Below are 24,714 nucleotides of genomic sequence, written 5' to 3' on the forward strand. Positions count from 1 at the left end.
TGGAGGCCGATCTTGCTTTTCTTATTTCAGGATCAAAAGCAAAAGCAGCAAGGAGCTGTGGGAAGTACACGAAACAGCAGTATTAGCTACTTGAAATTGTCAAGAAAGAAGTAAATTGCAAAAAGCTTCTTTTGTCTAGGAGATATTTGCTGGAGGGAGGGGGAGTGATGGTCAAAACCATACAGGCTTCATGCTGCTGCCATCCAGCAGAGTGAAGAGAAAAGCACCAGGCTGGCTCATCCGCAAATACGAGCAATGTATGTGCAGGCACATTTGTCTCAGCATTTCCACAATTCTGCACAGGCTTAAAGCTCCCAAAAAAATTAACCCTCAGCTGACCATTGCAGAATGAGAGATTACAGCAAGGAAACAAACGGGGACCCAGCTGGCAATGGAGCTTCTAATCTTTTCCTCAGCTCTTGAAATGCAAAAGGTTACGGACGCACAAGTGCAACATTTAACAGCTTAGCGCACTTGAATATGCAGTTCTGGTTAGACGAAATGAACATGTGAGAGGTCAAGTCACGTTTCGAAGCTGTAAGTTATTTATTATTTTTAATTGGGACAAAAGTAGTCTCAAGGAAAAGTATGTTTACTAAGTATCTGGCTCCAAGGATGAAGTCTGCCCTGCAAGGGAGCGGGTGCTGCTCTAACAGTCTAAACACTCTACGGCAAACACACAGGATCATGGCTGGACCATACTCACACAAGTGTTTGAGAGAAATCACAAAATAATAGCTTACCAATCAGATCTGCCAAAATATCCAGGCCTCTGGGTAAGTTCAAGCATAATAAAATTCCTTAGATTGTGGAAAATAAGCAGAAAATGAACCATCAGGCTAGATTTTAAATAGTGATAGAACACTGCTGCAAAATGGCATAACTCGTAGGTAGAGGTGAAAAACAAGCAAGAGCAACTACTGCACTGCTACAGCTCTAGAGCTTCACAGAAGAGAAGGATAAAACCGCAAATTTAAAATTACAGTAGCATTTTATTTTGAAATTGCTTTCCAAAGCATGACAGCCCTGAAAGTAGCAACTTCAAAGAGTAAAGAATGCAGAAAATGGCTTATTTCAAGTGTAGTGTTCTCAAAAATCAGTAGCTTTACCTAATACCCAGAAATTTTTGTTGTGTGAAGGAATCATACATATCACCCACAACTAAGGCTGTTCCAAGGCCATAAAGAAAAGTAGTGTTTTATAGAACTCGGTTTGGTGGTTGATCATGTCATCTACGGAGGCCCCAGGTTTACATCATTACCTTAAATAAGATATAGGCCTCCAATAAAATTGCTTTTTACAAAACCAACACTGTTATAATAGCACAGAAGGTTAGATAATGCATCCTGCAATCCAATTTGTGGTTCACGTTGAGCTATAGATACCAATAACTAATTCCACATGTGACACAGACCTCCCAGAGGGTGTGTTTAATCAAGTAAGTGATGGGAAAAGAGAGGTTTCCTTATTTCAGGGTAACAAACCCCCTGTACTAACAATATGTTGATCCGGTGAAATGTAACTGTACTGTAGCAGTGTAACATTAGGAGAACACACATCTGGTTTAGTTATTTCTGTAAGGCAGTTTGTACACATAAACCACAGAGCAATAAATATTTTATCATTACCATTATATTAAAAATGAGCTTCAAATGCATTTGCCCCATCTTTTTAACTGTTAATGTCCAGTTTCATTTCCCCTTAAAAAAAAAAAAAAAAAACCAACAAAAAAAGAGCAGCACAATAGGGTTTATATTAGCTTTGTACTGCTAATTGGACGGAAGACTCCGTACTGCAATGCTGATTAATGGTTCTGCTCTCAAGCTGCAGATTGCAAGCACAAAAGAATTAGGCTTCTGAATTTGCATATTTTCTATAATTACAAACCTGATCATAGCTCTCTCCCATATTCAGGTTCCCCCTCCCGCCCCTACACTTTTGGCCGTTTAATTTGTGCAGGTCTAGACGCTGACAGGTACAATCATCTGATACCTATGATACGTGACAACTCAATCAATCAGCATACCTGCTACACAGCTTATGCTGGAAATGACTCAAGGTCTAAAATACTGAAAAAATCAAACAAAAGCCTCGCTTTCTTCCATAAGGAATGCCTTGCCCCAGTAGAGCACCACTTTTTTTTAATTGCTCTCATTTCAAACAACTCATTTACAACCGCAATAAATACACTTCAATCAAAATCTGCTGACTTAAAGACAGTGAATACGTTCTTGTCAGCATCCGCATTGAGAGGCAGTCAGACAGAATAAAATAGAGCTAACCACATGAAACTGGGTCCAGACTGACAACTTTGCCAGCCAGAGTGAGAGCATCACACGCAGACAGGAATACAAGATTTGGCAAAAGGAAAAAAATCAGCAGCCAAGTTCCACTGAATAACCAGTAGACAGATGACAGGGAAAAGAGCTGGATAGTTTAATAAGTAGCTACGAGATACATTTTTAAAGTGCATTAAGAATAGCTTCTAAATAAGGGGTAATATTCATCTGCTCTGCTGGTGGTCCTGTTCTGCAGCTGCCTTGTTCAGAAGCCCTACCAGTCTACTCAAATCACACTGGGATGCTGCCATGTAGTCGATGTGACAAATCAGAACTCACATGACAATAGGTGTGGGCCTACTAAACAGCTACTGGTCTGGTGTAGTAGCCATCATTTCATATTTATTGGACGCTCGGCCCACAGGGAAAAATAAAATGGAAAAACCAGGCTTGCCACCCCAATGCCATCCCCTACCATCTACTGGAGCATTTTTAAAGCTACTTTTACCAGCTCATCCTTCACTGACCATCCTGGAAAAGGTCAGTGGTTTTACGGTTCTTTAAACATAATTAATCGTGTCTCAGTTTCCTCAGTGGTATATTCTGAAAAGGCTTATAGAAGCCAAAAGCCATAGTCGGGCAGCAAGCCAGCCCAGGTCCTTAACCACCCAGTGCCCTAGGTCCCTTGCTCTCCACTCTATGTTTCTACCCCGACCTCAGCTTTCCTCTCCATGTTTGCCAGTACAGCTGTCTGTAAGGCAATGATGAGGACTGGATATAACTGAATGGCTTTAGGTTTAAAATAACTCCTTAGAGATATATTTGGGGTTTTTTTTGGGGGGAGGTAGGTGTCAAGGGTTATTTTTTACCTGTATTTGCTCTTGGTTCCAGTTTGCAACACGGCTTAGGAAACAGCTGTGTCAGCTCAGCTAGACAGGGTTTAGCTCATGGTGAGGTAGGTTGAAAGGGGTAGCTCTTTTCCGCCATTCTCTAACAGAGCTACAGGGGCATGCTGAGTTCTGTTTCATATCATTACTGCTTACTTTTTAAGTTCAGATTTAAGCTAACCATCTCTTAAAATTATTTTCCTTTCTTCGTTGGCTCCAGTCTATGCATCCCCCCTCCGATGCACTACAAAAGACCCCAACTTTTTCCTGGACTGCCCTTTTTCATTTTTCCCCCACTCCTCCAGTTGCATTCCCCCAGTGTTTACACTGGGAAAACACAAAGCACAAATTCCAGAACAGGTAAATAGACACAATTCTTCCTAATTGCTCAGACATCCTAATAAGGAGTCCTCTGATGAGATGAGGCTTTGTTTGGTGGGAGGTATCTTTGTTTCAGTTTAAACCGTACTCCAGTTTTTAAAATGCTCAATACAGCTGGATAGCACAGGATGACTCATCTGTAGATGGCTACTTTGGTCTCATGCAATTTGAAATGCAGGAATGTTTTTTCAAGCAAGAAAAAGTGTAGGCAGCAACATTAAATAAAATAATAATAGTAATAATAATAATAATAAACTCCTTCATCCAAAAGTTGATTTTGTTTGCTTAAAGAGATTTTTACAGTTTGTTCTAGTGGAAAGAATTTGTCAGTTCTTACTACGGACACATTTTATTTAAGGCCAAAGCAACGGCAAGAAAAAGGCAACATCCAAATGATCCCAAAGAAATGCAGAGTTGAAAGCTTTCTTCATTTTTGTTAGAGTCTGTGCTCTAATTCTGCATAATGCAAAAATTAATCTGTTGGCTACACACATTAGGTTTTTGATTATTTTAAATACAAAACTTAAAAAATCCCACACACTTGTCTTTGATATTGTATGTATAAAAACATAGAACACAACTAAAACCAAAGCTTTTAGTAAGAAAACTTAGCTCTGTTATTACTGATGATTTCAGAAGAGCCAAGTTATCAATTTAAAATGTTAATCTTACAGCATGATCATCTTGAAGTTATTTGAAAATAAATTTAAGAATCAATTTTATTTAGACAGCATCTAGCTTGCCTTCATGGTAAAGATTTGTCAAACATTGGTCAGACACGCTACAATCAAAACCTACATTTCTCAACTCCAAGCACACTGGCCATTCACAAATTATCCATCGATAAGACAGGTGTCCAAATGTAGAACTCAACACCTCGCAAGAGAGGCCTCATGTTCAAAGAGTTAGGATATGGAAGTTTGGATTTACCCATTACCCATGTCACTTAGGTCATTTCCAGACCAACTTTATCTCAGCACTGAAGCAGAAAAAGGGAAGAAAGGGGGGAAAAAAAAGCTTTTCCCCATGAAAATTTTTTCAGAAATGACTGCAAAGGTTTTGGTTTTGAGCAGTGAGTATTCTGTAATAAAAAACTTCCCAGGTCCATGACTGTAACTTGGCCATTGCAGGCTGCAATGAGGAGAGGCTGTGAGGAACACTGGTTTAGATTTGGTGTGAAGTCATGAACAAGGTGCCCAGAATTGTGTATGTGCCATATGAATGTTTCTATCATCACTGTTCAAATCTGTAGGATAGACTAACACTTGAGTTACGAACCAAACTCACTGAAGCAGTTTACAAAATCTCATCCTGTATCTTTCAGAATGAAGCTTGCTTTTACAGATGCACTCTCAAAAAAACAAACAAACAATCCTTAATTATTTTACTGGATTTGTTTCCGATGAGCAGTAAGGTGCACAACGGGGGACAGTATTGGATACTGACATTCAGAGGTCTTACGCACACCAATATACATAAGTTTAAAAAAAAAAAAAAGATTCCTTTTCAGTTTTGTCAGAAAGAACGTGATAACTAAATCAACATGTCACAGCAGTTTAAGAGGGAACTACCAGACACTGCTTGTTTTTTTTGACTTTACTGTTCTCCTTGTAAACTACAGATGTAAAAATTCTATACAAGCACAAATCACCACTATCAAAATCTACGATTTCTTTTCAAATCATTTGAATGAGAAATCAGAATTTTAAAGAAACAGTGTTTGAGATAGATTGCAAAGCCTTATTTTGTTTTATTGCTTTTTTTGGTTACATCTCACTGAAAAATGTTACAACTTATGTCCCTCTGAAACGTTTTCCCCTTGTTAAGTCAGGATTTTTCTGAAAGAAAGCTGTTCCACTGAAAAGAAAATTACATATACTCAGCTTACTCGTTTGTACAGCAACTGATGTAAATGAATCTTGACTTCAGCTGGGGTTTCTGAGTACCACTAAAATACATGTGGTTTTGGGAGAGGGTAATTAGGGGGGCTTGGCGGGCCTGCTTGTTTGTTTGCTTATTTTACTCGTTTGTTCTTGGGCAAGAAGTTAAAAAATGTGAAATATTTATTTTGTTAAGGCAGTGATACATTTGAGTCATAGCTCCTACTAGGGGGAGAAAAAAATACACGCCGAAGGCATGCACCCAGGTCCTACAGATCTCCGTTAAGCCAGAACAGTAAGAGCTCTATTTTTGCCTCAGGGAGCCTGTAGATTATATCAGCTGCTGCACTTGCACACCCCAAACTAAGCTGAGTTCGCAAGATACAAGAGGATAAGAGCATGAATGAATTCTTTGCAAAAGGCAGCCAGATATCCAATGTTCCACAGTAAACAGAATGAGGAGGGAGCTGCTGGAAGCAGAGAAAGTAATTGAAAGAAACACATCCCAAGCATCGAGTAATAGCAATGGATAATAACACATTGTTTAAACAAAATGTAAAAAACCCATACTAAACTGCTTTAAGTGTTCTTTCAGCATTAGACATCTGTGCTTATTTTCGGGAGTTGACTAAACTACTAAGAATTATTGCGTACTTGAAAACTCATTTAGCACCTGTTTAACAGTGACTGGTGCCTTACAAATAGCTTGTGGAAAAGAAAAGGAGACTTACCTTGTATAAAGCAGGAATGATCTGACGCATTTTCAGCCGATGAAATACAAAGATATCGTACACCGCTGAAATGGCCAGAACAGTCACTCCTTGCTCCTTCCAGAGCATGCTGCATCCTGCACACAGCCCCGCTCCCAAGATCCAGCCCCAAGTACTCGGTGAGGAACCTCTGGTAGAGCAGTGCTTCACGTAACACATCAGAGAAAGCAGAAAGAAGAGGCAGGCTCCAATATCTGCCCTCCCTACAATCCCCGCCACGGCTTCCGTGTGGATCGGATGAGATGCAAACAGCAGACCTGCTATCAAGGTCCAGTACCCATCCCCAAACAGGATCCTGGAGAAGTTTGTGAAAAGGCCTGTGACGGCAGCATGTAACAAGACGTTCACCAGGTGGTAGCCCCACGGGTCCATCCCTCCAACAGCATGGTTAATGCGGAAAGAGAGCGTGCAGAGAGGTCTGTAGGACTTGTGGCTCCCACTGTGAGTGAGCAGTGTCCCCCAAAAGTCATTGTAGAAGATATGGGTCCACGGCGTCTCGGGCAGGAGGTCCTGGTTTGTCTTGATAGCTCGACTACAAAAGACAAAAAAAACCTTCATTTCAATAGAGGGAAAACGGTACGAATGAAAGGCTGTGAAAATGCAATCATACTGCTACCACAAGAAAGAATGGCATTGCTTTAATTTAAGTTTTGAATTTTTACAGGCGGTGGTAGAAAACTACGTATCTATTGACTTCCTGCTAAAGCAAAATTTCCATATAAATTGGCTTTTAAAACATTAGAAACAGATGTTATGCTGCTTCCATTAAATTAAAATACCCTTCAGTGACATTATTCTGAGTTTAACCCAGGAGTAATCGGTTAAGATTTCATGAGTTATAATTAAAACGTAAAAGAAATATGAAAAACTGACAAACATTATTGTTGGAACAACGGATCCTCCAGTAATTCAGAACTAAAACCCCAACTGGCCTTTTATACTGAAATTTTAATTTAGATGTTGAAATTAATCTCACTGACATGAGTGAACAATAAATACAGAAGCCAGTAGGAGCATGGCAAATCTCTGGTGCTGTACTGGGCACTCAAAGAACTGTCTCGTACATATTTTGACTGACAACATTTTCTGCTAACACCTTGCGGGAGGCAGACAGCAGAATATTTAACAGATGATAATACAACTTCGCTTTGAATTTCTTATATTTAAAATTGAAGAAAAAAACATTTTGAATGAACATTTGAATTGAAGTCTATGTCAGTTTGACTGGAAAAAAAAAATTGCTGCAGCTTTCAGCATTTATGTTTCCAACCACCCGGGCAAGGACTGGTGCCAGTCATTAGCAGTCTCCATGTCTAATTTGGTACCGTAAAAATCTGTCCCCTATAATGTTTGTACAAATCGAATCATTTGCATTTAAAATTTATGCCGTGGGAGAAGGTGTGAGACCTGCTTGGCGTAAAAAGATGACTAGAATTTAATTAGTTACTTGCCTTCATAACCAAAGTTGCATTTAAGCAAGTCTTTAAAGATGCATTGTTGTTACTACTGAGCTTAACTCATTTAGCATTTATTTTACCAGGGTAATTAAGAATCCAGCCAGCTCAAGACTCTTCTATTAAAAATATTAAACAAGAAAGATGATTTTTATCTATTTCTTCACCCATTACTTATTTCTGTCTTTCCAATAAATATCTTCCCATAATTAAAAATTCAGATGAGGAAGAAAAAAACCTTGGGGTGAAACTCAGGCCCACATTTGAAATGCACTAGTCTAATTCATCCTCCTAGTCTCCTCTCACGTTCTCACCCCAAAGAAAACAAGTCCCTTGGAACCTGTATCCAAATGTCATTTTTTAATGCTATTACTTTCAGGAATGTTGTCCTGTTCTGTAAAGAAAAATGCTCCAACACTGATACACTATGCCACAGAATCTCCATGCAAATACTCTAAATACCACGCAGCTCAGCATGTCCATTGTCCAGAGCACATTGCTCTAATGCTTTCAGACATGCTTCCTCTCGGCGCGTCCTTTTGTCTCTGTGCATATGGAGGTTATGAAGAGGTCAACTTAAATACTTTAAAAATCTGATGATGCTTTCTAGAATACTTGAAAATTTTCATTTTGACTTCTGCTTATGCAGTGGATCAGGTTGCTTGTATTTGTTTTCCCAACCCCACACACATTTTTCTCATTTTAGTCCAGTCACAAAAGAACACTGGAAGAAAACAAGATCTTTGTTTTCACATTATTTATCTTGTCCTTTGGTGTAGTCCTTTCCTGAAATCTAATTCCTCTGTTTGTGATTTCAGTTTGTAGTATCACTCTCAGACTCACCATAAGAAAACTAGGAATTCAGCAAAAATAAAGCAGGTGTTTGGCTAGAGTGATCCTTTATCCTAGGAAAACGTTCTAAATTAGACTACAGATTACCAAACAGTGAGCATAGCTAAGAATGGCTATCAGACATCAGGATTTAGAGCAGAAACCTTGAATGCAAAAGTATTTTTTTCTCGGAGAAATACTAAAGAACTAAGTGGCAGCAATATTGCCAGCACAACCACCCTCCCCTGCGGAAGAGCATTCTGCTGCAAAAGAGCCTACATGGTGCTCAGGTCACTCCCAGGAAATGGTACCGTTCATTGTATCTTTTGCAAATGTGGCCATTTCCAATACTTGAAGCCACACAACCACGTCAAAAAAAAAAAAAAAAAAAAAACCAACAAAAACAACAACAACCACCAACATCACAACCAAACACAGAACTGCAGCTATCAGTTCACAAGTATAAAACAACTCCATGCTGCACTGCTACACTTGTTAAGAAGAGAGACCAGCCCTCTCCCTCTAAGAGCACAGGTGTCACACCCATCATTTCCATGCAGCACATACTCATATTGGACTATTCCCCACCAAAAGTAAATGGCTTTTCTCCAAATCATAAAGAAATGTATATTCTGAAGGCATTAATTATGTCAATTTTTTTTTACAGCCTTAGCAACAAACTTGGTGCAACCCTGATCCTTCCCTGTTCAGTCGTCTTCATAACTGGGCCTGAGAAGCTGTGGAGATTGGGGGATGTCTCAGGAGACTGAAACAAGGCTAATGTCACCCCCATCTACAACAAGGGCTTAAAGAAGGATCCACGAAATTATAGGTCCACCAGTCTTACTTCAGTTCCTGGGAGAGTTATGGAATGAGTCCTTCTGGGGGCTACCACAAGTCAATTGAAACACACGATTGGGAAAAGGTAGCATGGATACACCAGGGGCAAGTCATGCTTCATAAACCTGATCACCTTCTATGACAAATCCTCAGTTCATGTGGGGCGAGTGATGGACACCGTCTACCTGGATTTCTCCAAGGCTTTCAATACAATTTCCCACAGCCTCCACCTATGAAAACTGATGTGTTACAGTCTAGACAAGTGGTATGCGTGGTGGGTGGGTTACTGGCTGACAGGCCACACCCAGAGGATGGTGGTAAATGGCTCCTTTTCAAATTGGCAACCTGTCATGAGTGGGGACCTTCAGGGACTGATATTGGGCCCAACCCTGTTTAACATCTTCTTAAGTGATCTGGATGATGGGATCAAGTGTACCCTGATGAAGTTTGCTGATGACACCAAACTCAGTGGAGAAGTGGACACTTCAGAGGTGAGAGTTACCCTGCAGGATTACATGGCTAGGCTGGAACACTGAGCTAACAAGAACCTTATGAAGTTCAACAAGAACAAACGTAAGCTCTCGCACCTAGGAAAACATGACCCAGGAGTGCAGCACAGGCTGGGATTTACCTGGCTGGGGAGCAGCTCTGTGGAAAGGGACTTGGGTGTCCTGGTGGACAACAAGCTCAATATAAGTGAACAATGTGCTGCTGCAGCAAAGAAAGCCAACAGCATCCTGGGCTGCATCAACAAGGACATCACCAGCAGAAACAGAGAAGTCATTATCAGACTCAGCACTTGTCAGGCCACACCTGGAATACTGTGTTCAGTTTTCGTCCCCGCTAAACAAAAAATATGTAGACAGGCTGGGTAGTGTTCAGAGAAAGGCCACAAAGATGATCAAAGGATTGGGAAGCCACCATGTAAGGAAAGACTGAGAGAACTGGGTTTGTTCAGCCTTGAGAAAAGAAGGCTTGGGGGAGACCTCATCACCATGTTCCAGTATTTAAAGGGCGGCTATAAAGAAGATAGAGACTCCTTTTTTACAATGGGTCACATGGAAAAGACAAAGGGTAACGGGTACAAGATACTCCTGGGGAGATTCCAACTGGACACAACTGGAAATTTTTCACAATTAGAACAGTCAGCCATTGGAATAATGTCCCCAGGGAAGTGGTGGCTTCTGCAACATTGGACACTTTCAAGATTCACCTGAACAGGGTGCTGGGCCATCTTGTCTACACCGTACTTTTGCCCAGAAAGGTTGGACCAGATGATCCTTGTGGTCCCTTCCAACCTGGTATTCTATGATATTAAAAAATAAAAAAAAAAAAAAAAAAATCAAGAGGAAACCTGGAAGATACAGTATTGATCACCCTCTATTTGGGTATGGATTTCAGCAGGCAATTACGAAATAATCCTAGTTTCTAGTGTGTGTAGAAGACAACAGATTCTAGTACCTGCCAGTTAGCATGAAAAATACAGAAACTGCCAGTTCCAGCTTACTCAGTGGTTCAGTCAGGCCAAATGTTGTATTCTCTGTGAGTCAAAATTTGAAATAAAGTTAAAAGTTCTTTCCATATGGTTATTTTTTTTGCTAAATGTTTGAAAGTAAAAGACAAAAAACGTCTGCCTAATGCTTTGGGATATTTGAAAAGTCTAATACAAGTGCGAAGCTAGAAGTCCTAGAGCAAAAAAGCAAGTCTTGCATAGGTTGCTTGTTAACTTTCAACAACTACTCTGTTTCACATTATAAAATGGAATAAAAACCACAGTTGTCCAACATTATACTTGACTGCGCAGGAACATACAGGAGCATGCAGGAATATGAGCATCTGAGATAGCACAGCCAGCTCTGTGTCAATTTGCCCTCGAAAGCAGAAGTGGAACATGTCTCAGTACCACTAAGGACACCGCTCTGGACACCATTACTGTGGGTCAGATGGAAACAGCCGGTGCGCTGAGTCCAGGCCACGCATAACCAGCCAGGCTGTGCCCATCTGTGTCCCCAGCCCGGCTGTGTAACTGCACTGACAAGAAAAACATGAAATAAATGAAATGTTTGTCTCAGTGAAAGGGAGAGAAATGCAAGCTTTGTATCTAATAAAACAGAAGAATGAAAATAAATGGTATTAAGTTGCTCATGCCAGGAGCCTGAGGGCACCAATAAGCCTCAACAGCTCTGACCACTTTTCACAGGCCTGACACCACCCACCTGCACCCTCAGGCCCTACGTGAGCCACCTGGGACCATGAGCCCCAGCCCCAGTGACACCACAGCTCCCACAGCCCTACCCTGCCCAGCCATGGGTCCCACTAAGCCAGGCCCATGACCCAGCCTGGCCTTGGCTCTAGAGAGGTGCGCAATGCCCGGGGCTGGGGCTGTCCCCAGTGCTCCTCTGGCTGTCCAGCTCCTGGCTTGGGCAAGGCCTTGTTTTTCTTTGTTTACTAAATTAACGAGCTGCTAAATCTGCTGCAGTATTGATGCTTCGTCGCCAATTTAAATGGCAATTTTGAAAGCAGTCCCTCTTCACGGCCTGGCAGGTAGTGTCGACGTGTCCTTTGCAAAGCCGCCTGCAGCTAGCAGCAACCCGGGCTCTTCGCAGATAGAAAATAATATTAATTGCTGGCTCTGGGAAAGACTCTGGGATAAAGGAAACTACAAAACGCCTTATTAGCCTTGTCTTCTCCTTCACTCACAGTTTACCTTCAGGTTATGTCCCGCAGATTAGTCCAATCTTGCTAATGGGCATAACAAGAGAAACTCTCCAACTGCACTCATCACTCCTAAACAGAGCCGTAAACTCTGCTCTCGCTAAAAGGCTGTGGGTCACCAGGGAAAGTCATTTTTCAAAGCTCCAACACAACTGGCATTTTTTACTTTCAAGCAGCCTCAGATAAGGTTTGCAGAGTCAGCCAGGGAACTTGTTTTCTTCCATTTTTAATGCCTGCCCATTTCACGCATCCCGGGAGAGCAGGATATCTTATTCAGTGTACAACAAATAGATAGGGTTGAGAGGGGGATAAAAAAGGAATCAGAGTCAGCTATCCGTTCTTCAAAAATGGAAGTCTGAAGAAAGACAAAAGCTGTAAAGGCAAAAATCATAAATTCTAGTCCACTCAAAAGAATCCTTTTGCCTCCTGCCATCAACTGCTTATTTGCCTAGGTCAATACACCTGGAGTGCAATCCAGTAAGATTTTTTTTTCAAACTCAAAAATGCTGGAGATCCAGCAGTTCACACATGCACATATACACGCATACACACAAAAAAAAATCCCAGATGTTTTTAAAATTAACAGCTATGTATGTCCTAAACTTCTGTGCTAGTGCTAAACTGATCCAGGTGTTAACACCGGGGTAAAAAAACAGATGCGACATTCTAAAGTGATTTAACGCGTTAAGCCATATGTCCAGCTTCAGTATCGCTAATGGTCCCCATATGCTGAAAATGAACATCAGCATTTGAAGTAGAGAACATATTTTAAAGAAAAAGGAGAACTCCCAAACGTGCACACAGGAAGCCATTGACCAGCCCTCTCTCACATAAAACAGATAGGCACTGATGGACTGGCAGGTCTCTGCTTGGAGATCCTTCCTTGTTTTTCCTCAAGATCATTTTAGAATATTTTTCATAGATTCCTTTTTCATAAATAGAAATGGGAAAGCACCCTAGAGTATTTTACAGTGGATCTTAACATGTCATGCTAAGGATGCTTTCAAGATTATATGTTGCCTGTTTAGACAACAAGCCTGAAAACACAGCCAGAGCCTACTTTTTGGAGTACAAACAGCTTCACATCCCCAAAACATACAGCAGCTGAGTCTGTTGCTCCAGACTACTTACAGACTATCTGTTAGACAGGTGCATAGTCAAAAAGCAGGGCAGTACAGCTTGTCATATTTTGGACAATTCTCATATTTGTCTGCAGACAACAATATACATGCAGTCTGTACTGACAGGATATTCTCTCGTACACAGAGATGTCTTAAGAAAGAAATAAGCATAAGTACATGAAAACTCATTCATTTAAATGTTTAGTTATAGACTCAAGGGAACTATTTACCATTCTCATAGATTTCTGGTAGCAATTATACTTTATGTGTTCTGTATTACAGTTCATTCCTTCTCAACAGTTGTGAAAGTGGAACTTATCTACAAATCCAGCAGTAAATTTTCACCCATGCTCCTTCTCAAAATAAAGGTTTCAGTAGTGTATATCAACTAGGGACACCTGCAGAAGACCAAATTCTGTGCATCCTGTGTATTTCAAATCACAATGTTCAGTTTCTCTAAAGAACAAATTTTCTTTATTGAATCTCTAAAGAACAGCTAGTAACTCAGATCTTTTCAGATGGGAAACACTGGGTGATCATAGAATCCCGAGTTGCCAGACAGGTTCTGAGAATAGGGCTATACGTACCAAACAGAATGAAGGAAAACACCTAGGTTGAAATCATATTTTAAATTAAAGGAAAACCTAACATCACAAAAGGGAAATAAAATTCTAGAGAACTGTGCCTAGTTAATTTCTGCCAATACTATGGTCCTTTTCTAACTGTATAGAAATACCTGAATGCATCAAACTCAGAGCTCAAACACTGAAGACAATATATATACCTAATAAAATATTCCTATTTCATGTAACTGCTAGTGAAAGCTATTAACTGAATATGTAGTTAGTGCAGGGCCCCAGGAGAATATATTAACAGATGATAATATTATTTCTACATTTTGGAATATTACTGTCCTATGGCAATAATTTCATAGCCTAACTTCAGTTTAGTACCAGAACAAAGAGAAACTACAAATAACAGGACTGTAAGTAGTGTTTCACTCATAAAACTTACTTAGATTAGACTTTCCTGAGTTAGATATAAGCAGAAAGATGCATGAGTGAGACAACTATAACTATATCCTCACATGATTGCAGCTGCTGTCAAAAAAGAGAAACCAACAAAAAAACCCTCCAGAAAACAAACAACAAAAATCACAGAGAAAGGTTATGGTCTTGGACCACAGTATGAAGACATACAGATTTTCTAAGCTGCACAGTGTCTTTTAAAGGAATTGATCTTACAAAATAAGCAACATAAATTTGCGTAATGAAATGGAAAAATAAAAATCTAAGCCAGTTAACTTGTTCCTTGTTTACTTCCATGAACCTTTCGATCTGCTGTTGTTTGACGTCTTCCACCAGTAGGCTACAGTTCAGCAGCCCATCAGCTGCAGACTTCTGGACTTTATACCTTTGCAACTGAAGATGGACGGTGTTATTTGGGAGGCGGAAGCTGTGGCAGTAGCTACATCCAACGCTGAGCACTGCTGGGCACTGCCTTAACTACACTGAGGTGTGCTGCACGTATTGATTTTCTTATTGACTAAGAGAGCTTTGAAAACTTTAAGTAACTGGAGGTTCAAAACATTTTGGTTACAAGAAGGTTGAGATGGCCTGAAAAATCTTTTCCACCCAGAACATAAATATTTCAAAAGCTAGCTATAAAGGCTTTGAATTGTATCTTTCTCCATGGTATAAGCCTTTTCACTTCTAAGTGTGCCTTCATATGCTGAAAGAATCTGGCTTTAACATTAACCCTAAGTGCACCTCACTCTCAGTTTAAGTTTTAGCCTAACATAACAAACATTGAAAGATGGACTATGTGAAATTTGAAACCCTAATTAATACCAACTGCCTGGCATAGTACTACTTGATTATTCATACACAGGTAAAAAACACAAGCTGGAGGGAAGTGAGAGAAGTAATTAATATTTTCTGATGCTGAACAATGGGATACCATAATTTCCCTCTCAGGAGAGAGCAGATAGAAACAGGAGAACAGGGCTCCCGTCTTTGTGTCTGCTCCCTGTGTTTCTTCACCACAGCACGTGTAGTAGACCTACGAAAAAGCTTTTTTTGAAAAAATTCTTAAATTCCTAAACCAAAAAATGCTTTCTGCTGTTCTCACAGCTGTTTCATAAACTAGCTTCTCTCCCAACTACACCATAAAACATGAAATTACTAATTCTGTTCCTCTGAAACTTCAAGATACTTTGTATTTACTTCATAACATATTCTTTTGAATACACACTCCAAAGTTATTCTTTAAAATAGTCTTCAGTGCCAAACCACTGCCTGGCAATAACTCATGATATGTTTATTTTATACATGTATATGAAATACCAGCTTCTGAAGCACGGTCAGAATTCATAGTTGGAACCACTGCTGCCCTTTTCAAATCTATTTTAGATGATAAAAGTGGGCCCAGCAGGCTTTATTAGATTTACTGTTCTGCAGTAGAATATGGCACTACACTATTTCTCTTCCCCACTTTCCTTTGAAAAAATAAAACATAAATAATTTTTGCCATTTCACCATACAGCAACTCACAACAGTACAAGGACAGAAATTTTAAGGCTTGAGAATTCAGTAGTTAGACATGTTGAGTTTCTTAACCAGATTAATAGTATGGATATTAAACGACTTTTTTTGACCAGACACCTTGTGGATATACATAAAGCCTTTCCAAGACACACACATTTTAAGCCATTATCTGAAAACAGAGACACATATCCTGTAACACTACAGAATAAGTTTATCAGTCATACATCAGTCCCATGACCATCCACTTCTCTCTTCTTTTCGGTACATGGCAGACTATACTGAGAAAAAACACTCAGTTATTTAAATTTTGAAAAATCAACTTCTTTTTTTTTTTTCCCCGATCTATTTTTTGACACAGCACTTTCAGGAAGTTCAAGGAGATTGTACATAATTATGCCTAAACCCATGTCTCTTGTGCACTCTAAATTTAAAGCCTGAAAGAGTATTTAGGTGGCATTCTGACTTTTATTTTTAGTGAAGCATTGTAGAGAATTCCTGGGAACATGGACACATACAAATATAGAAATAATGAGAAGAGGACAAACTACTGAACCACAACATAACATACGGACACTCTCCTTTTTATATTTTTGGGGGGAGAGAGGATAAAGAAAAGCATCAAGTTATTTTGTATAAGGTCCTTTCTTCAAGCCTTTTATTTAAGCATCAAAACAACCCCTTCATTAACCAAGGTCTGGCCTAAACTTAAAAGTTTTACTGGTTTAACTGAAAGGTGTTATTCAAGATCCATTTAGTGAGAAAAATTTCGTGTGTATGCATATCCACAGAGGTCAATTTAACCCTTACACTGTCTTTAGAACTCATATTGAAGAAATGCCGTGGGGGCAAAGCAATCCCAGAGCCAGCTGTCACTGGCCACCTTCATGTTTTTCACTCTAAGAATCAAGTGATTCTGAGAGCAGTCAGACCCACCCTGGTTTTCATTACCCACAGAACTGCCAGGCAGGGACCCTGTCACACTGCAAACTATCAGCTGTGCAATTTGTGCTCGCCCAAAATTCCCCCGTCTCCAAAAAGTCTCCTCTTCCACTCTACCAGCCCCACGTTAAGATGCATAAATGCATAAAACCGATGTTCTGACACAGACCCACTGTACGGCCCTCATCATTTTGCCTAACCGAAGGATATCACGCTAGCAGATTTATGGGGTGTTAAAATAAAAAAAAAAAAAAAATGTAGAGAATAAGCATTTCCCGTTCAGGTTAAGCACATTTTGTTATCTTGCAAATATTTGTGGTGAGACCTTAAAAGACTATTTTGTACAGCAAGAAACTGGAATTCTTGGCTATGTTTCCTTGTAGTATTGCCCATTTTCAGCGCAACTACCCTCAAAAGTTGCCCAATTATGTGCATGAAAGATTGCCCACAAATGCAAAATGTACCCATTTTGGACAGCAACTTCCAAATAAAGGGTGAGTGAAAACAGAATGCTTAAATTTTTCCTTCATGTAATCAGGCTGGTCTAAGGAGCCAAACAGATAGCACTGGTCTTAAAAATCATTACTATCTTCCTAGTCTAGCTTACCAACTTCTGATGTGCAGTCACAGGTGACTGTGGTCACAGCCCTATTGATAGCCAGATACTAAATAATATTAGGAGGGTAAGGGAATCCTCCCTGAGGATTACAAAAAAATCTAATTTATTCTGAGTCAGCGCCAAAGTCCAGCTACACAATGGTGAACCAAAGATAATGTACTGCTGTTTCAGTGGAATAATCTGAGGTAAAAAAGAGAAACCTCAGGAAACACACAAAACAAAGCCAGCTTAATGTAGTGGAAAAAATAGCAAATGTTAACATATACTCGAGATAAAACTCAAGGCTTACATTCACTCACCAGTGAATCAAACAAAATATTTAAAGTATCTTTTCAGAGGATTCCAAATTAAAAAGTAGTGCAGCACTTTTCTTTGTCAGATTCCTATTAAGCAAAATTCCTACAGAATATATAGAGAGGCTAAATTCTGGCTAGAAAGTATTCGTGATGGACGGGGTTGGACTTTATCCTCAAGCCTTACCACAGACATGTCAGACAAATTCCTGGAAGTATATATATATATTTTAGCAGATTTAAAAAAAAAAAAGGAACTTTCTACTGATTTGTATCGAAACCAATTTTTTTTTTTTTTTATAAAAACTAAATTCTACCAAAAAGTAAAACAATCCAGTTAATTAAAAACAATATTTGGTCCCACAAAGATGGGTAATGACTTTGAGTGAATAGAGCAACTGTTCAGCATAGTCCTGGGTGAATGAATTATACTCTTTCCACCTCTCCAGCTTCTCTACAGGACCACTGTGAGATGCCCGTCATAAATGTACTTTAATAGAACAGATCAGCACCCACCCATTTGGAAGGCATTGATCCCACTGAAAAAGGTTCCGATTTTTTTTTTTTCATCTTTGTGTCTCATTAGCTTATCAAGATTTGGGGACCTACTAGAGTAAATGAATTTCTGTGGTATGCCATAGCAATTGTGAAACACTAGAAACTGAAACCATAGCAATGTTTAAAATATATTTATTTTCTTTCAGTTCCTCAGTTAAGAGCACCCAGGTAGTAGGCAACACTTCGGGAGTGACATCAAAAGGACTAATCACAGTTATTTTGTAAAAGAAAATATGGGCTTTATAGTTGCTATTATATACAATTTGCAGTAAGTATACTCTGAAGGATTTTAATGGAGCTCTCAAACATCGAGCTAAAAAGCCAGGAAATGACAAATTAGTTGAATTATGTTATCAGAGCACACAAGATCAGATTCTGATTTCTGCTACATTAGCGTTAATCCACATTAGTATCGGAATAACCTCCGATTTATGTCACTGAAACCAGTAGGGTTTTATAATCAACTGCAATTGGCATAAGCTTTTATAGCCTTTCAGCAGACTCTTTAGACTCCCAAGCATTAAAACAAAACAACCAGAAACCATTCCTTTCTGTGTTTTAGAGCAGCTGTCAGGAGGTAGTAAGTAGAAAGGATCTCAGATGGCAACCCAGGTAAATTGAAGCCATTAACAGAACCACATACCTGATCAACCTTCCTGAAGTTACCACTACAGCTGAACTACAAAGAGCAGCTGGTGTTGAACCGAACATGTTTGTGTTGAACTGAAACCCCGCCAGATTCTTAAGTCTCACCAGTTCTACACTAGCCAACTGCTTGCACTTTTCTCCACTAGTGATCTGCATGGCATTTTATCTATTTTATTTCCTCTATGTAGGTTTAACTTTCCTAAGAAGTACCCTAAAAAATGCAGATCTACTGGAAGATCAACCCAGTATTTAACTGCTGGGCTTAACTTTCCTACTGTAATATTTAAGTCCAACAGTCCTTGACAGCAGCATAACAGAGGGCTGCATTTTTCTTAGTAGATGAGGAACCTGAGTGCCACTAAAGGTTACGGTATTTCATAACTCTGGCCTTTAGACAACGACATCTATAAGTTCTGCCTAAAGAGACCTGCAGAAGAAAGCCGATCGAACACAAATCTTTACAAAAATTACTGAAAGCTTTCTTGAAAGCGAACGGTTTGCTTCTTTCCACAGTCTACATCAAACACAGAAATGGTTTGTGGGGAAACAGTTCATGTGCAGAATTTTATTAAGACAAATTGGAAGTAGTCACTCAAAATTCCAGCACTGCTAATGGACAGTGATAATTTTGCCTTCTCTATTCAAAGAGGGAAGACTAGTCGAGATAGCGGTAAAACTAAACTTCAAAAATAGAGGAAAAATAAACATATAATGGATAGATTAAGAGCAACACATGCAACTCGGTGCAACAAAGGTAACACAAAAAAAAAAAAAAAAAAGAACAGACTGCCTGGAGAGGTCAGTCAGCACCTTTTTACTTCAAAAAGAGAAAACCAGTGAGTATTGTGTTGTTGTTTGTTGACAAGGCAAGCATAGTCTCCTCAAATATCTCAGTGTCTCACATAAGGGCAGAAGAAATACAGAATTTCACCTTGGAGAGATAAAGATTCAACTTCACACGCCTGAGTTTGAACAGAGTCCATTTTCTAATAGATATCTACATGTGGTTGTTTTACATATCATTTAAGAAAGAGCTTGTAATGTCCTATTTTTTTTTTTTTTCCCCAAAGAGCAAGAGTCCATTTGAACCTTTACATAAACTACAGCACACACCTATTATGCACAAAACTGGGGAAAGTTACTTCTTCAGAGTTCAGTCTCCCTCTTTGCTGTCTCTCATGGCGTTATAAGCCACTGAAAGTTTAATGAAGAAAATTGTAGTTTGCCAGACCATATAAAACAGCAGGATGTATTTATTTCTGCATAATAAAACCAACCGAGAGTAACATAAGGAATAAGCAGTTTCTGCTCTACGAGACTTGCATCTTTTTCTAGGGTTGTACATTGATCTTGCTACAAAGTAATCAGGAATTTGAGATTTATTTCTTGCCACAGGAAATTAGTTTTTTGGAATAATACAATGTTGTGTATGCATCATAAATTTCCCAGGTTCCTAACATGTTGTGGTACACAGAAAGTCACTGAGAAATGAATTATGACATATAGGCAATAAATAATACAGCTATCCAACCCACACATCCCATCCACTAAGACAATGTAGCACTGAAGGCATACAAAGATTGCAGTGTAGACAGCCATGTTCTTTTAATGAAATGTGAAGAAATACTTAATACGATATTGCTATCCAACTCTTTCAGAAAACTTTACCGAGATGATGCATGTAATTAGCCATATGTACCTCGTTCAAACCAGCTTCATCACCCACTCTAGTTCCTTCTCCATTCTAGGCTTGTAGGATAACAGTCTGCAGAAATCATGGTGGGACAGAGGTACCTCCTGGCTCACGAGAGGCACTGGGAGCCCCCAGGAAACCCTAAAACTCACCATCACGTTCTCAAACTCGCTGGGAATCGTAAGTCCCACCCTTGGAAACAGGACTGAGTCTAACTGGGAACAGCAGCAGTGCTGAATATGAGGATCATTTCACATGAAGACATTCAACCTGAATACCACACTTAGAACAAAGGCTACTGAGAAAGATAAACCAGTATTCCTAAAGACACAAGCTGCTGTTATTTTATATTACAGGCCAGTGTTACAGGCCAACAAAACAGATGAAACTTTTAAATTAAAGGTCACTTCTGTGGGCTGATGTTCTGAAATGTTATGTATAAATCACGCCAGGTGACTTATTTCCAATAGCTATGAAAATACTAAAATTGGTTTCAATGACCTCAGAGATACATATGCTTATTTGTGGTTGTGGCCCCAGGCAACCCTGAAATCAGCCATTCCATTAAGTCAGAAGCATGGCATACATCCAAGCTCCTGTAAGAGCCAGAGGTCTTGCACATAGTTTCTTTGTGTGTTTATTTGAATAGAATGGTGACTTTGGGTCTTGGGCCACACATTACTTATAGACCTCCCATAATATTTAAAGGAACTGTTTGGATGAATCTTAACCATACACAAGCTTTGGGATACTAGCACTTGAAACAAGATGTAAAAGCATCAAAAGTTGAAGTAACGGGGAGAAAAACAGCAAAACAGAATTTATCTGGAGATATTTAATGTATATTTTCCTCTGCAGATGAGTGAAATGAACCATTTTGGGTGCAGTTTATTATAATAAGATAAAGAACCTAAATTCTGTTACAAAGCCAAAAGAAATACACAATAAAACACAAACTTCACCATAAGAAGTAATGGTGACAACTATCAGAAAACAAATAAAGTACCTCAGGTCACCATAAGAAGGTCATGGACCTGTTGAAAAGGGTCCAGAGAAGGGCCACCAAGATGATCACAGGGCTGGAACACCTCTCCTATGGAGACAGGCTGAGATAGTTGGGGTTGTTCAGCCTGGAGAAGAGAAGGCTCCAGGAAGACCTTATTGCAGCCTTTCATTACCTAAAGGGGACCTACAAGACAGCTGGAGAGGGACTTTTTACAAGAGCATGTAGTGACAGGGTAAGGGACAACAGCTTTAAACTGAGAGAGGATGGATTTAGATGAGATACAAGGAAGAAATTCTTCACCATGAGCGTGGTGAGGCACAGGAACAGGCTGCCCAGAGAATTTTGGATGCTCCATCCCTGAAAGTGTTCAAAGCCAGGTTACATGGGGCTCTGAGCAATCTGGTCTAGTGGAAGACGTTCCTGCCCATGGCAGCAGGGTTGGAACTACATGATCTTTAAGGTCCCTTCCTACCTAAACCATTCTATGAATCTATGATTGCTTTTTTTTCTCCAGGGTCACAAAAAGAAGTTGTAACAGCTAACTCATATAATCAGAAATACCACAATGATGTGGGGACATTGCAAACAAGTTCTGGCATTTGCTAATAGTCTTAAGGACACTGTGATAGTAAATAAACAATCATTTTCTCAATCTGGGCTCCAGAAACCCACAAGTAATCATGAATTAAATTTTAATTCAGAAGCTTCAAACTCAAAAATGCTATGCCAAATGATAAGCAGGGGAAAATACGATTCAAACTTGGTAGGATATGTAACACAAAAAGCTATACTTACTACTCTGTTTTCTTGCCAGTGGTATTGCGTTTTACCATTAAAAGGTCTCTTTTAAAGACAGCGAGTGTTAAATTGATACAGGTAAGGAGAACAAAGTTTTCAGAACTTGCTAATAGTAGCCATCCTGATCCATGCTGAAAATCATGACCCCATCTCTGTATTTTAGACTGTACATATCAAATAGAGTAGCAAGCAAAATGCTCTAGAATAGGGACCAAATTTGGACGATTTTTTTCTTCAACGAGGCACCACGATAAAAGTTGGCAGGTACCAACTCCAGCAGTAGCACTTCCAGCCTGGTCAACTACCATTTTGAACAACGACAAATTATAAAATTGTGTATATACATACACTGCAATTTAGGAACTGTGTTTTAGAGTTAAGTGCTATATTCTTAAGCTTTCAGTTCTAAAGCTTTCAGTTTGGTTCCTGCATCAGAAAAGGGTACAAAAGTATGACTGCTCACTAAATGCCAAGGAAGGAATCCATTGCAACTCTCAGCAATAATAAAAGTCAATTAATAAAACAGAACTATTATTTATTTGTATAACGTTCTTTAGGTGTTCATTTCATTATGGCCTTAAATAAAGAGAGGAAAGCATTGCCAAAAACAGCAGAAATGCTGAGTTCTGCCATTCCACCTTTCCTGGCACCCACAAGACTGCTAGAAGCAGATAATGGTTACTTTAAATTGAATTTCACACAGCTCCTATCACCAAATGGATTAACTCAGAAAGGAAAGTTGTAAACACAGGGTAAAGGCAACGCATCCAACCTGTTAGAACGTGTGATCTGAAAGACTGCATCTGAATTAATCCTGAAAAGTAAAAGTGGATAGAAATACACAAAATATGTTTAGGTTGCATGCATAAATAAATACTTTAATGGCCAGCTCAGCTTAACTGTGTGTGAGAAAACAAAACAAACAAAAAAACATATCCTATGGCAGGTTTGTGTTATGGGTATGTTTGTTTGTTTTGTTGCAAACCTGCCATAGGATATCCACTACACAAGGTAGAGGTGGTAGGTACTGCAGCGTGTACCATGCCTGCCAGTTCATCAAGTTCCTTTCTTGAAACTAGCAGAAGAAGTTTACAGACACCTCACTCCAGTACGACACCCCACTGTGCTGGCGACACAAGGCTTCCTTCTCACCAAGTATATTTTGTATTTCTGGAATTATCTTAAAGCCAGGAATAACAATCCACCCTTCCTCTTGCTATTTGTTACATGGCTTCTTAGTGTCTGAAAGATGCTGATGTCTGTTGGATATGTTTTTGTAATTTTTCAGAACTTATTTTAGATGCTGTGTAATGACTTTTAAACTGAAGTTTCATGGTGATGTTTTTCAAGCTCAACTGATTAAAGCTTGTTTAATGGATCTTGAAGAAAATATATTATTCACCTTAATGAGAATTTATGCAAATCACTGCCACTAGCTTCTGCAGAAAACCTTTTCAATTAATTATAATTAGGCTTTTCAGTTTTAGTCTTCTGCTGTTGGTTTTTTTGTTTGTTTTTTTTTTTTTTTTTCCTACTATGAAATTATAAGCATGGATTCTTTTGAGGTTTGTTTTTTTTTTCAATTGTGAGAGATGAAGAACTTCATTGGCGTGAGGTACAAACTCCTATACAAATGGACGTGTCAGTGAAGAGCCCCTTTCATCCCTGCCATTCAGATGAGGTCTAAGTATATGCTGCCAGATAACCATGACTGGAAAGAAGACAAAGAAAGTTGGTCATTGGTGTTGATTTACACATAAATTACTCCTTGGCTTTAGAAGAGTGATTTTATAGGAAAAATATTCAAATATTCAAATATTGGCACATCCCCACAACACTTCTGAAACTCACACAAATACAGAAAGACCTCTCTCTAAATAAAATATCATACAAGTATTCTTTCTACATATTTTGGGGGCATTTCAGCGGCTTGGTACTTAACAGTATTAAAAAACCCCCTTGTTTAAGTGGATAAACTGCTCTTCAAAAATATACAGAAATGTTACAGTAGAGAAGTTGCAACAACTCAGAAAGAGCAATGTACTTACCAGCAATAATATTTGAACTATTTTTACAAGTTTGGATTTACAGTGAAGAATATGGTGCAAAGCTCTATATTACAGAGATAGTCAGATGTTATGATGATTAATTAGATTATGTATTAACGAGGTCTTCAGGTAAAAGTTGAAAACATTATTGTATTGCAACTGATTTTGTAAAACCAGGTGCTTTTAGCTCTTCTGAATGAAGATCTACCTAGCATCATTTTGGTGCTCATTTTAATAGCTGAGGCCAAGGAGGGAAAGTACGGGAAGATTTTTTGTTATAGTCTTTGTAATGGAGAGTCTTAATTTTAGAGAACACCACAAATTGGGCTGCACCAGGGCAGAACACAGGCACTGCTTAGTTCCAACCCTCTTCTTTGAACAGTGAAATCCCACCCCTGATCCCAGAAC

At 39.2% G+C, this 24,714-nt stretch overlaps 1 protein-coding gene across 1 annotated transcript in view; it reads right to left on the reverse strand.

Moving 5' to 3' along the window:
- TMTC2 (transmembrane O-mannosyltransferase targeting cadherins 2) overlaps positions 1-24,714 on the reverse strand; it is a 256,438-nt gene that overhangs the window by 144,354 nt on the left and 87,370 nt on the right. The window contains exon 2 of the mRNA XM_082043051.1: positions 6,159-6,729. Coding sequence (XP_081899177.1) covers positions 6,159-6,729 — 571 coding nt within the window. The remainder of the gene's footprint in view (positions 1-6,158; positions 6,730-24,714) is intronic.

The sequence above is a fragment of the Streptopelia decaocto genome (genome assembly GCF_964273445.1).
Source record: "Streptopelia decaocto genome assembly, chromosome: 1".
Lineage (NCBI taxonomy): Eukaryota > Metazoa > Chordata > Aves > Columbiformes > Columbidae > Streptopelia > Streptopelia decaocto.